We start from the raw sequence: 13,977 nt of genomic DNA on the forward strand, positions 1-13,977 counted from the left end.
GTGCACTCTTGATCGGTGCTGTCCAATAGAAACGTGATCCACCACAATTCAAACATCATTTTAAACTCTCATTTTAAGTGCCTAATAGCCATACACATCTACCATACTGGACAATACAGTTCTAACCACTATAGGAAATATGGAAACAGTGGAACATGCTATCACAAGGATACAATTAGCAAAATTCAGACTGGAAACTTTGGGAAAAAAATTTCTTCAAGTAATAAATCTCAAGGGAGAGGGAGTATAAGAGTACACAGGAGGAAGCAAGAAAGACCTATGGATTATCAGAAACTTAAGAGACATGTCAACCAACAACAGTGTATAGACTGCCTCTAGATCTTAATTTGAGAAAACTGTAAAACACACATTTATGAGCTAAGGAAATCTGAACACTGGGTATTTGATATCAAGGAGTCATGCATTTCTTTCAGTGCAATAATGGCACTATGGTTACATTTTTAAAATATCTTCTAGAGCTACATACTGAAAAAAATTTTTTTATTAAGTAGACTCTATGCCATGTGGAGCCCTACATACTGAAATACTTAATGAAGTACTATGATATCTGGGATTAGTTTCAAAATAGTCTAAAGAGTAGTGGGCTTGCAGATGAAACAAGATTGGCCGTAAATTAACAATTATCTGAAGCCAGATGATGGGTATACAGAAAAACATTCTCTTTACTTTTGGATGCTTGAAAATTTTCATAATTAAAAAAAAAAGGACTGTGGTTAAAGATTACAATGACAATGTCCATATTCTCCGAAGTACACTTCGTTAGGCACTACTATACATCTGTCTCAACCCATCAAGTACCAGTGGCTGCTGCCACCACCACCACCATGCAAGGCAATAAACTAGGAAAAACTTACAAAATAAAGCCAAACAATGAGAATGTTCACTTTATTAAAACTTTGCAGAAGCTGAATGAAAGAGGGAATGGTTTATTCCACCTGAGGTTAAATGCCTTCCTCCTGGGTTCTGCTGCCGGTTTTCCTGAACCGCTGCCTCACGCTCATGCTATCAATGCAGATGTCTTAGTGACAAGGCTGCCTGGACACCGAACACATCAGACAATTCATCTTTCACTTCTACTCTTCCTGTATCTCATCAGAGAGCAAATGGCAGAGATTTATAACAAAAGGGCACAGACCGGCCTGTGTGGTGATATGAGGCTAATCATAACAGATTTTAAGATTTATGAGCTTAGACACACATTTGGAGTGCTGGCCCTCATATTATGTTAATTGTGAAATGCAAAATATATAAATTTAACAATGCAGATTAAAGCAGAAAAAGAACAAAAGTGTTAGCATCTTATCTTGTACCCCAGAGCTTCCAACTACATGAAATCATTTCTAAAGTTGTCTTTTCCTGCTTATCTAGAGTTGGAATCCACAAAGTTTGGTGCTGAAGATTCACCTTCTCCTAGCAAATGTCTATTTGACAAATTCGCATTTTGGAGTGAAAATGTGTTTCATCAATGTGAAAGTGTGTGTAGTGATCTGGTAGGCAACAAATTTGGGGGCAAAGGCTCAAACTAAAAAATAAAAATGATATTTATTTGGCTTTTCGGAAATATAAATAACAAAATAAATGACAAAGAGCAAAACAAAACAAAATAAAAAAACCCTGACATGTTATGATTGATCATTTCCAGGCACAACAGCATTTATTAATGAATATAAAAAATAAACTTTATTATTTTTATCTGCTTTCCTCCCAACTTTAACTAAATGGGTACTTTTGAAAGTTTGAGTTCCTAAGAAAATTCCACAGCTATATCGGCTCCTAAAATGTGACTGAGGGAAGTTAAGATACCACTCCCATAGGGAAATAGATTTCTATCATTGGGGATTCTGAACAATTAGATCTTTAGGAACTTAAACAACAGATGTTTTTCTTAGGATCTTCTAACATGGGAAAATGAAGCCATTATCCATTAAAACATAATCCAATATCGGCATAGGATTTCCAAGTTCTCCACATGACTACCAGACTGGGCCATGCATGAGCTTTCGCCGCAGCCCAGTCTGTAGCCTCTCAAGTTGCACCAAAAGTGGGATTCATAAATCCAAAGATAAAGCATTTCTGATCTTTCCTCCTAGAAGTTAGAGGGTTCTTTGGGTAGGGAGGGAAAAGAGGTTTTGCATCAAAGCTTGCCTACACACTCGGTACTGGGGGAAGGGCTGCTAAGTCTACCCCGTGCACAGCTGTGTTGAGTGTATGGAGGGCACTTACCCATCACCACACAAGGAAATTAAGAGTAAATTAACAAGTCACTCTGAATTAAGCCCCTTCAAAACAGAGGCAAATTCGGTGAGCCAAGGTCACTTTCTGTAGTAATAACCCCAGTTCACCTAGGTCCTTTTCTGAAGAACCATATAAATCTCCTGTTTCAAGAGGCATCTCTGGCCAGGACAGAACATGAAAGAAAATGTAACTTCTGGGTAGGGCAATCCACAAGGAGTTTAGAGGTTGTGGTTTAGTCTACAGCACAAGAAGATGGGGGCATCACTCATATTTAGAGCTGGAAAGAGCCTTGGCCGGACCACACTCCTGGAGCATCTTTCCTAATGCAGCTTAATGGCTGTTGCCCAGATGTCGTTGCTGGGGAGCGGTGGAAGGACCCATCCTTGGGGAACGGAGTTGCCTTTGGGATGATCAGATGGCACCAGGTACTGATCCCAATCATGCCTTAATAAGAACATTATAGAACAACTGTTTATTTGTTTTATTCCAAGAAAGATGTTCAGCAACTAAATATTCTATTTCAGGACTTAGCTCTCAAAGGACTGATGTACCAGTCCACTGAAGAACTTAATTTCTAGGTATTATGCAAAAGACAGTCTTTCTTAAATGTACATATAAAGGGGTAAAAAGCTGCAAAGAACTTATGATCTTATGGATAACCAAATAATGAATATACAGTTGATCCTCATTATTTGCAGGTTCTGTTTTTGCAAATTTGCCTATTCACTAAAATTTATGTGTAACCTCATAATCATTACTTGTGGTGTTTTCATGGTCACTTGGCAACATGCACAGAGCCATGAAAACTCTAAGTCACTGACAGGTACATGCCCAGCTGAACTCAAATAAGGTGATACTGTCTTCTTGTCATATTGTAAAGTGTCCTTTTTGCAGTCTGTTTAGTACTGCATTTTTCACATATTTGTGCTTTTATTGGTGATTTTGCTATTTAAGATGGCCCCCAAATTTACTGCTGAAGTGCTAGCTAAAATGAAAAGGCTAGAATATGCCTTCCAGTGAGTATATGTATGTTAGAAAAGCTATGGTGAGGCAGGAGTTATAATGCTGTTAGCTAAGAGTTCAGTGTAAATAAATCAACAATATATATTAAATAAAGTGTTTTTTAAAAGAAATACATAGAAAACAATGTTATGTATTAATTGACTGATGAAAATGTTGTGGCCTGAGGCTCATAGGAACCTGACCCTGTATTTCCTTTAGGAGCTGCAGTAGAGCATTCTCTAATTCAACACTGCAGCTTTAGAGAACATAGCTACTGTGAACAATGAAAATCAACTGTACTTATACTTAAAAGCTAAAACTTGGGGGTGCCTAGGTGGCTCAGTCAGTTAAGCATCTGACTTTTGATATCAGCTCAGGTAATGATCTCACAGTCTGTGGGATAGAGCTCCTGGTCAGTTACTGCACTGACAGTGCAGAGCCTGCTTGAGATTCTCTTTCTCCCCCTCTCCTGCCCCTCCTCCACTCTGTCAAGACAATTTTTTAAATAAATAAATAAAAGCTAAAACATATATTAACCAGAAATATAGTTGTCCCAGAATATAAAGTTGGTATGCTAAAAAACATCATTAGAATTCTGGAAGGAACCTGATAGATAACTTAGTTCAGTGATTGTCAAACCAGGCTTTGAAGACCGCTGGGCCCCAAGTAGATGTTCTGGGGAATCTAGAAACAACAAAGTACTTCCAGACAATAACAGATTTAAACTGCCTATGCCTAAAGAACCCATTCATTCAAACCATTTTAGAAAGGGATTTCTCAAGACTTACTCTGGGAAGGGCATTACTGCCACATGCTAGTCCACCTTTTCATTTTATAGGTGAGGACAGTGAGACCCAGAGAGTTGAAAACTTTACTCAGGGGCGCCTGGGTGGCTCAGTCAGTTGAGCCTCCAACTTTGGCTCAGGTCATGATCGCACGGTTCATGGGTTTGAGCCCTGCGTCAGGTTCTGTGCTGACAGCTAGATCAGAGCCTGGAGCCTGTCTTCGGATTCTGTTTCTCCCCTCTCTCTGACCCTCCCTTGCTCATGCGGTCTCTCTCTCAAAAAGTAAATAAAACATTAAAAAAATTAAAAAAAGAAAAGAAAACTTTACTCAGCTCATTAATAACTGCAGATTAAGATGAGACTCCCTGTTCCTAGCTCTCTTGGCTTCGACCTGTAAGAACTCCAAAGTCAGTATGGGACGTAAACAGTCTCCACAGGCAAGTAGACAAGAAGGGTTTCTCTTCCTTGGTGTATTTAGCAGCAGAAGAGAATTAGGAAAAGGAAGCCAATGCTTTAAGTCAACATAACAGCTACAGCATGATGAAATACAAAGGGTAAATCAAACCTGAGTTTCAGTTTCTTTACCTGTTAAAAGAGATATCTATTTTTCAAGGACTGAGGACTAAACAAGATGTATGTGGCATCCTTAGAACTTAAAAACTTTATTATATAAACCTGTGAGGAACTCTAAAAAAGAAAAAGCAATAGACCTCAACAAAAGAAACCCTGGAAGTGCTTCCTGCTAGCTAAGGGGAAGGCGGCATGGAGAGCACCCCTCTGACCTTATCTGGATGAGCGCTGGCAGGGAGTGCTCAGCTTGGAGGTAATACTGTCGGAAGGGCTGCAAGAGGTGCGCAAGTGGGAACTCATCTGAAAAAGAAAAGGCACATTACCACGTCATCATTTCTCGTATCTAGAGACAAGGTAAATGAGCCTATGACTATGACAGTACAATACGAGCAAATGTTTCATCTTAATCCATGATTTCCAGTACACAGTTTAGAATTTTAAATCTTGAAGGTGTCATTAGCTGCCTACCATCTTTAAGTTTAGGTTGAGATCACCCATGCGGGAAAGAACCGCAATCTAGTATCCTCCTCTTCTCCACTGGTTACAAAAGAACTTACCTGGATCCCCAAATAACTTGGACTCAATTTCACGCTTCTGAAGTAAAATTTTCTCTTTTTCTTTCCTCTGTTTCTTTTCAAATTCTCTTTTCCTCTCTTCCTCCTGTTCTCCTTCCAACATAACTCTGAGAGCTCTCTCTTCAGCTTCATATAATTCAGAGCGTTTTTTAATGAGTTTTCTTAGTCGCTGAAGATGATGCTCAAATGTCTCATCCGCTGAGGCTGGAGGACAGACCCCTAGACAGAGGTCCAAACAGTATTTTAGACACAACTTTGTATCCCCAAACATGTGTTCTACTGAGCAGACACAAGGTCCTACTTACATTATGAATTTGCTTAGTTTATAAATTCTAACCAACCTTCAAGGCTCAATTTGATCTTGAGTCTCCAATTAATCTGACCTCACCCTGACTTTCTCTAAGTCCTCTCCCTGGATCATACCACTTAACCTTTCATTTTGTTTATTTCTAACAGTTTTGATCCTTGGGTTGAACAGTGAGCTCACTAAAGAGAGGAACTGTCCTATACTTCTTCCTTGTGATATTTCCGCAGTGCAGGCTACCAGACCCAAGCAATAAACAATTTTCTCACTGACTGAGTCTGAAGTTCTGGGAGAAGATAACACTTGGATAATGAGGAAAAAATACACGTAACGAACCACACTGACCTCACAGTCTGCTGCTTAGTGTAGGATGACCAAACATTTCAGTTTGCCCAGTTTTAGTACTGAAAGCCCAGTGTCCTGGAAAACCTGGAATGGTTAGTCACCCTGATTTAACTGTGAAGTCAGCTAACGGGATGGCCAACACAGCTAGAGCCACAATTGTGCAAATTTGATTACAGACTAGTTATTAGGCGATACCAAAGAATTATTATTACTGATTTTAGTATGTGTGATAGTGGCATCATAGTTGATTATGGGTATTTTATTCAGGTGTTCTATTTTGGGGCACATGTTTATGAAGAATGTGAAATTCTTCATCAAATTCCATAAAGAAAAATGGTTTTTTTTTTTGTCTTTATTTTTTTAAGGAGAGTATTAAAAAATTTTTTGTTAATGTTTATTTTTGAGAGACAGAGAGAGAGCAAGCAGGGGAGGGGCAGAGAGAGAGAGACACAGAATCTGAAGCAGGCTCCAAGCTCTGACTTGTCAGTGCAGAGCTGGATGCAGGACTGAGCCGAAGTCAGACACTTAACTGACTGAGCCACCCAGGCACCCCTTAAGGAGAGTATTTTAAAATTTAATGAATAGTTGAGTGGACTGCAGGTGTGCACTCACTACCCACATGGCTCTGTGATATGAAACATCCTGTTAGTCCTTGCAAATGTATTTATTATGGGAGCATTTTAACAATACTAGAAGCAAGGAAGAAAAAAATTCAAATCCCACTAATCAACCATTTTTATTTCCCCCTGTTGATTCTGCAAGTCATTTTTGTCCATACATTAGCAACGTTGCATAGTTCAACATAGGATGTGTAACTTCTACAGCTCCAGGTCAATTCTCTACACTTTTCCCCAATCTTTATAATTATTTATTTAATGGCTTCATCCTGTTTCATAAATTCAATGTATCATAATTTACTTAACAAGCTCCCTACTTCTGGACACTTGGGCTGTTCCAAATGTCCCGTTGTTAGCATATACTGCTACAATCAATACTCTCGGGCATCTTATTTTTTTCCCTCTACCAATTATTTCTATATGATAAATTCTCAAGAGAAGAAATATTAATGAGTACTTCCAAGATGGCCTAGATGTGGTAATAAACTGCTTCCTAAAAGAGCTGACCAAGGCCTTTGAAGGTCTGCTTCTTCTCTCCTTCAACCACTGCCACTAAGTGGCTATAGAGTTGGCTCTCCTAGCCTCACCTCCAAGGCTAACATTTCTCCAGATCATTTTCTCATGACTGCTTTGTTTGAATAGGTTTCCAATCACTCATTCTCAACTATGGAAACTCTACAACTCAAATCCATCTTCTACTAAGTTGCTAAATATTTTCCAAATACATACAAAATTCTTATGCACTGAGTTCAAGCTGTCACTACGTTGTTTCATAATAATTTCATGATTTTGTTTAACTTCTTTACCTAGGCCAGGGACAGGCAAACTTTTTCTGTAAAGGGCCAGGCAGTACTAAAATCTGCCAATATGGTGCAAATACAGACACTACTTGAGCCCCAAAATGCCTCCAGACCCCATGAGTAGCAGTGGCCTGTTCCCATCTCAGGCTGCTGGGCCTGCACCATGACCCCACACCTCTCTCAACTTTTCATTGATCACTTCTGATCACCAAAACACATTCCCTCAGAAATGGCAATGCTCACCCGGTCATCCTCCTGACCCCATGTACTGGCTGACACAGTCTAGGTTCCCTCTGCCTCCACTATTCAGTCATCCAATTCCTGCAGGTCCTATATACCAATACATTCTCCTTTCTTCCCCCTTAGCCACCCATACCTTAGGGCTTTGTCCAGTCCTTGAGCTTTGGAACGATCAAAAAACCCCTGCTGCCTCTAAAGCCTTAAGCACGATTCTTTTCTTTCTATCTTCCCCGTAGTCTTATCTCCTTCTCCCCACAGACTCTGTCAACCTCACTAAAAGTTTCAAATGAATGTATCCAAATCTACTCGCTTTTCTACTGGTCTTCATCAAAACTTGTGGTCACCCATAAAGCAAAACCCTAACAGCCCTGTGCTCTGTGCTCACCTGCCAGCTGCAGAGTACTCCTGGAGTCCTGATGCTGTGGCCTGGGGCCAGTGCAGAACTCCATCAGCTGGGCCCACAGCACCTGCCTGTAGCCACACTCCCACAGGTCTCTCTTTGGCTCCTATTCATTCTTCACAGCAGTTATTTCAAAACTTCAATGCTCTCCTAAAGCCTTCCTTCTCTACTGCCTCTCAGCAAATCATCCAGCCCGTCTTAGAGAAGGAAGGCTAGCAGGCAGAAGCCTCATAATTTTCGGTCCTGGATTTCACTCATCTGCATTACTACCCCTCCTTGTCTCCTTCATTTTCATTCCAGGGGAAGACAGATCCTTGTACACTTAAGTTAATCCCTCCACCTGGGATCAGAGTCTTCCTACTTTCTGCAGGACTTTGAGCCATCAACTATCCTTCCTGCATCTCTCTGATCCTCTCCCCCTACTCACTCCTTTGCTAGGCAATTATACATATTCACATTTTTCCCCACGATCCTAAGAGTACCACCCAGCCCTTCTACACTACCAGACACTGATCCTGCTCACTCCTTTCTTCATTTTTTTTTAATTGAGAGAGTATAAATGAGCAAGGGCAGAGAGAGAGAAAGAATCCAATGAGGCACAGAGGGAGAGAGAGAGGAGGGGGAGAAAGAAGGGGGAGGGAGGGGCGGGGAGAGAGAGAGAGAGAGAGAGAGAGAGAGAGAGAGAGAGAGAGAGAGAGAGAGAGAGAGAGGCAGGGAGAGAGAGAGAGAGAGGCAGGGAGAGAGAGAGAGAGAGAGAGAGAAGCAGGTCTCACCAAAAGTAGGGCTCGGGCTCACTAACCGTGAGCTCATGACCTAAGCTGAAGTCACATGCTCAACCAACTGAGCCACCCAGGCAATTGCTCACTCCTTTCTTCTGAGGCAAACTTTTTTTTTTTTTAAGAGAATACAAGTAGGGGAGAGTGGGAGAGTTGGGAGAGAGAGAGACTCTTAAGCAGACTCCGCAGTCAGTGCAGAGCCCGACTCAAGGCTTGATCCAATGACTCCGGAATCATGACCTGAGCCAAAATCGAGTAGGGAGCTCAACCAACTGAACCAGGTGTTCCCACAGGCAAACTTTTAATAAAGTGAATTCACTGTTTGCTTTTCTTATCCTTTAATCCCTCTTTAATCTAGTCTAGTCTGGCTTCTACCCATACAATTTCTCTGAAAAAATGTACTAGCATAAGTCACTGACGATCTATTGGGTAGTAATTCCCATGGATGTTTCTTAATCTTTAGGTACTATCATTATTCCCTTCTTACAGATGAGGAAATCAAGGCAAAGAGAAGTTTAAGTAACCTGTTGGAGATTACACAATCTCTCTGAGCATTTGCCGCTTTCCAGAAGGAGGTAGGGGACCTACCTTTTCCTCCTACCTCTCTGACCGCTCTTGTGGCCACCTTGATTTTTACATTCCTTAGGATTTTGTCTTTTTAGCCCTCATCTGACACCATACAACTTCCTTAAGGTCATTCCTACTTGTGGCTACATGCTGATGAACAGGACCCTCAAATTCAACAGGTCCCAAATTGAACCAAGTCTGTTCTGTCCTATTGCTGAGTTCTCCATGTTATTTATTTATATACACATACACTCCCTCTCTCCTTTATTCCTTTCTTAAATCCATTTACTTTTCTCTAAGTCACCATCTGACCCTTAGTTCACACTCCCGCAGTACCTGTGCCCAGACTGTCACAGGCTTCTTAGTCTCTCTCCTTTTCTCCCTCCCTCCTAGATGCTGCAAACCTTTCTCTGCTCTGCCAACACCAATCACTGTTGTCATTTCCCTTTCTGCTTAAAATCTTTGAGTGGTACCCTCAGCTTTAAGCATAGGTGAGAAGTCTAGCCTGGTCCATAAGACACTTTGCAATGTGGCCCAGCCTCATTCTCTCAGCTCTTGTTTTGAGGTACACACGCCTTGAGAGAGAAGTATTAAGTATACAGTGCAACTAGCTGCTAGTTACCAAATTGTTTTACATCCAAGCCCATTAACTCCACAGAGACTGCTTATTTTTATAGATCGTAATTCTTCCAAAATTTCCTCTTCCTTTTGGACCAAAGTGGGGAAGACTAACAGTGAAAAAATTATGCTAGTAAATTCACTTGGCAAACGTTTGCTGACCACTCACCCGACAGAGGACATACAGTAGGAGAATATTAAAGAGTAGCCCTCATGGGGCACCTGGGTGGCTCAGTCGGTTGAGTATCCGACTTCAGCTCAGGTCATGATCTCATGGTTCGTGGGTTTGAGCCCCACATCGGATTCTGTGCTGACAGCTAGCTCAGAGCCTGGAACCTGCTTCAGATTCTGTGTCTCCCTCTCTCTCTACCCCTCCCCTGTTCATGCTCTGTCCCTGCCCCTTGAAAATAAATAAATGTAAAAAAAAAAAAAAAAAAAAAAAAAAGAGTAGCCCTCAAGTTTTCATTCTTGTAAAAAAGAGGTAAGGGGAGACACAGTAGATGCCAACTCCTCTTTGATTCATGAATGTGGTATGAGGGTCATCAGAGGTCTGAATCTAAATCAACCACTCTGAGGGCTGGCAAGCAGAAACTAATCACTTAGCTAGTAAATGAGCTTGGCTGAATACACAGTGATCACAACCCAATGAAACTTAATTATTAAGGATCTGGCTCACAGTTTTCATTTATATTTTAAACCACACAGGGGAAATAATTTGCTAGCATGGTACTTGCTAATGTGTGTACTCTCAGATGTCCCTGGTGAATATCAATGGCCTATGGCCTACTAAATAAGGCAACGTGTGGTCCAAACCAGGTACGAGTGAGAAGGAACAGGAGATTACCTCAGCCCAGATCGGGTAAGCATGGGGGACGTTGTAACTGTATTTAGTTTGAAGAGTGAGAGCTTAAAATGTTAAAGATGGAACTAAAGGCCCTCCACACAAATAGACTGGCAAAAGCAAAGATTCTGACAGACAAATGTTCAAAGCACAATTAGGGAACTTCTAGAAAACCAGTGCTCCCTGTAGAGGCAAGAGGAGACCATGAAGATTTTCTGATCCGAAAGTGACACCCATGTGAGCTGAGAACATCCATGCAGTCTTCAAGGCGCTCCCTGCCCTGTCCAACCATTCATACCTTCAAAAATATCAAACATATCAACGTTTCAGGTTTGAAATGTATGTAAAGGAGCATGCCAAGTTTTCAACACCTTCTGAAGCACCTAGTAAAGACAGGAGAGTTTCTGCCTTGGCACATGGGCAAAGGTGACTAGCCATACCAATCTCACTCTGAGTGAGCCAGGAATGCCTGGGTGGGAGAGGGGAATGATGAATCAAGGGAAAGGAAGCGCAGTGGGTTCCCACATCTGCCTCTCTTTTCAATCTTGTCAATCAAGATGAACAACTTCTGAGGCTTCCTGCTTCAAAAGTTCTGAGGTATTGCTGACAAAACTTTGTTACCTTATTGGGTGAAAATAATTACCAAACATTTTTCCTTCAAAAATTTGGGGGGAAAGAGGGCAGTAGGGCAAAGAAAGAGAAGGAGTGGGGGATCGGAGGAATAAATGCAAGAAGAAATGCAAAGCCATGGTTACCCTTCCTTGCTGCTGCCTCTTTCCTGAGTTTCCTCAATTTCTCCAAGGCCCGAAGAATGTCCACCATTCTTTTGGTGTCTGCTTGTTTCTTCCTCACTTCAGATAAGACACCATCAGCAGCAGCTTTAAGTTCCTGCTCCTGGAAAAGAAAGAGAGCCTATGAAACCTAGTATTAGGATCAACCTCACACTGGTCCAGCCAAGGGATTATCTTCTCTGCAGCTTCTATGTGGGTGCTCATCTTTGTTTCTTCCTCAGAGTTTCTTCAAGTGTAGTCCAGTGAACATCTGCATCCAACTTAAAGTTGGGGCTCTCTTGTTAAAAGTACAGACTCCTGGACCCAAAGACTCAGACGAGAAGGGAAGATAAGAAATGGGGCTAGAAAGGCCCAGGACTCTACAATTCTGTCAGTGACCCACAACAACACACACAGCTTGCACTCGAGTGTTTTGAAATGCCAAGGATCTTGTGACATGACAGCCTGTCAAACAGTGAAGACCCTATCCTACTCTTTAGCTGGTTCACATGGAGAGGAAATAGCTGTTTCTTTAAACCACCACTCACAGGACCCCGTCTCCAATCCCCTCACTGTGGGTGGTAAGGAAGATCCTTCTGCCTACAGCTCTCTACCCCATCTGTCAAATAAGTGCCTGTAATTCCACCATTACAACCACACCAAACAGTTTCTGTCTGTAACTGCACTTGTTGCTTTCACCTGGCTCTGACATTTCCTTCAAGGCTCAGGTCAGATGTCCTTGTCTCATCCATAGAGCCTTCCCTTACCCTGTTTCCTAATGGATTAGTTATTCCTTCTCTGGGTTCCAATAGCACTTACAGTTGAAACCCTAACACAAACATGCTGTACAGACACAGTCCCCATGAGGCGCTAACCCCCTCAAGGACAAGAGCTATATTCTAATCATCCCTATCACCAGCACCCAGCACAGGGTCTGGCACATAATGGGTTCTTATTAAATGTCTGTGAAACTGATACAAATTCCCTTAGATTATGATGTTGTCTCCAAGTATTCTCCCTAAAAGCACTGATATTCCTGGAGGTGTGAAACAAAGCCTACCATCACTACATTTCTGGAGGGAGTGATATCAGAATCTAGGCAGGAACAGACACAAAGAGTATGAGAAGGAAGAAACAGTAGTTGTGGAGTGAAGAGACAGGGGATGCACCTAGAGCCACTCAGAAGTAAGGAGAATGTCTTAAAACAACTATCTGATCAATTTCCAGTTTCACCCTAGCCCCCACTTAAGAACTTAAGATCAAGAGGCTTTGGAATCAGCCAACTTGGGTTCAAATCAGGAGTAAAATGGCTAGGAACTGGCTGTGTGATTGTTGGCAAGTTAATTTCTCTATGCCTCAATTTCCTAATCTGTAAAACGGCTTACTTCTCAGGGTTGTTTACAAGGATTGAAGATCTGGTATAGGTAGGAATTTAGAGTAGGACCTAGTATTTGGCAGGTGTTGAAAAACACTGTTCAACCGGGGATACTGGTTTAAAACTCCTAAACAAAGAACTCCTGGAGAAGTCATCACTATTGCCCCATTAGCCAATCAGAGTATACTTCCTTGCACCAAGGCCCCATGCGTTTTATATTTTGTTTTTTTTTTTTTTTTAACATTTAGTTATTTTTGAGAGACAGAGAGAGACAAATCATGAGCAGGGGAGGGGCAGAGAGAGAGCGGGAGGCACAGAATCGGAAGAAGGCCCCACGTCTGAGCTGTCTGCACAGAGCCCTACGCGGGGTGAGATCGTGACCTGAGCCGAAGTCGTATGCTCAACCTACTGAGCCACCCAAGTGCCCCCTATATTTTGTATTCTTAAAATTAGCCAGACCAGTACAAGAATCAAGGACCGACATTATTTGCCTTGAATGTTAGTAAGCGGACAGAACGTAGAGGGAGGAGGCGAGGCGTCTGTCATCCTACACCACCACTGTGTAATCCTATACTTTGTGTTTACAGGACTCTCAGTGGACCTAGAGCATTTGTTTTGTATTATACATGATTAACACGCAATCAATATAGGGATATGATGTCGGGAATGCTGGCTATCTTTTTACTTTACGGCCGAGGAAAAAGGCTTAGCTCTAGGAAACGACAGCGCAAAGCTTCACGGCCCTTCAGGTTCTAGACTTGAATTACCCCCAATCTCTGCGCATCTGCTGCCCTTACCCGCTTCTTCTCCTCCACCTCCTGCACGCACTTGACCCTCCAGAGGTCAATCTCTTGCTCGCGCTCCGCTGCTCGCGCGGCCTCCGCCTCCCGCTCAGCCTCGCGTTCCCGGGCCCTCTCGCGAAGCCGAAGCCGGCGGCGCCGGACCCTGTCCAGCCTCCGCCGCGCCTCACCCACATAGGCGGCCTGGGTCAGCAGCTGTAGTCTCTCGGCCAGTTCCGCGCGCAGCGGCGCGGCCTGGGCATGCAGCAGTACCCAGGCCGCCCCGTCAGCCTCGGCCTCGCGCAGGGCCTGGCCCAGGTCGCGCAGCCGTCGTACCAGGCGCAGAGCCCCGCGCAA

General features: G+C 42.5%; 1 protein-coding gene across 1 annotated transcript; it reads right to left on the bottom strand.

The window, feature by feature from the left end:
- Window positions 1-890: 890 nt before the first annotated feature.
- On the bottom strand, window positions 891-13,977 carry PDCD7 (programmed cell death 7; the record flags this gene model as incomplete). The annotated part of the gene is made up of 5 exons (XM_029952255.1): window positions 891-2,700; window positions 4,826-4,913; window positions 5,171-5,407; window positions 11,452-11,590; window positions 13,639-13,977. Coding segments are annotated over 5 exons (927 nt in total), but the record flags the coding sequence as incomplete, so codon positions are not given.

This window comes from Suricata suricatta, chromosome 9 (assembly GCF_006229205.1).
Source record: "Suricata suricatta isolate VVHF042 chromosome 9, meerkat_22Aug2017_6uvM2_HiC, whole genome shotgun sequence".
NCBI classification, from domain to species: Eukaryota; Metazoa; Chordata; class Mammalia; order Carnivora; family Herpestidae; genus Suricata; species Suricata suricatta.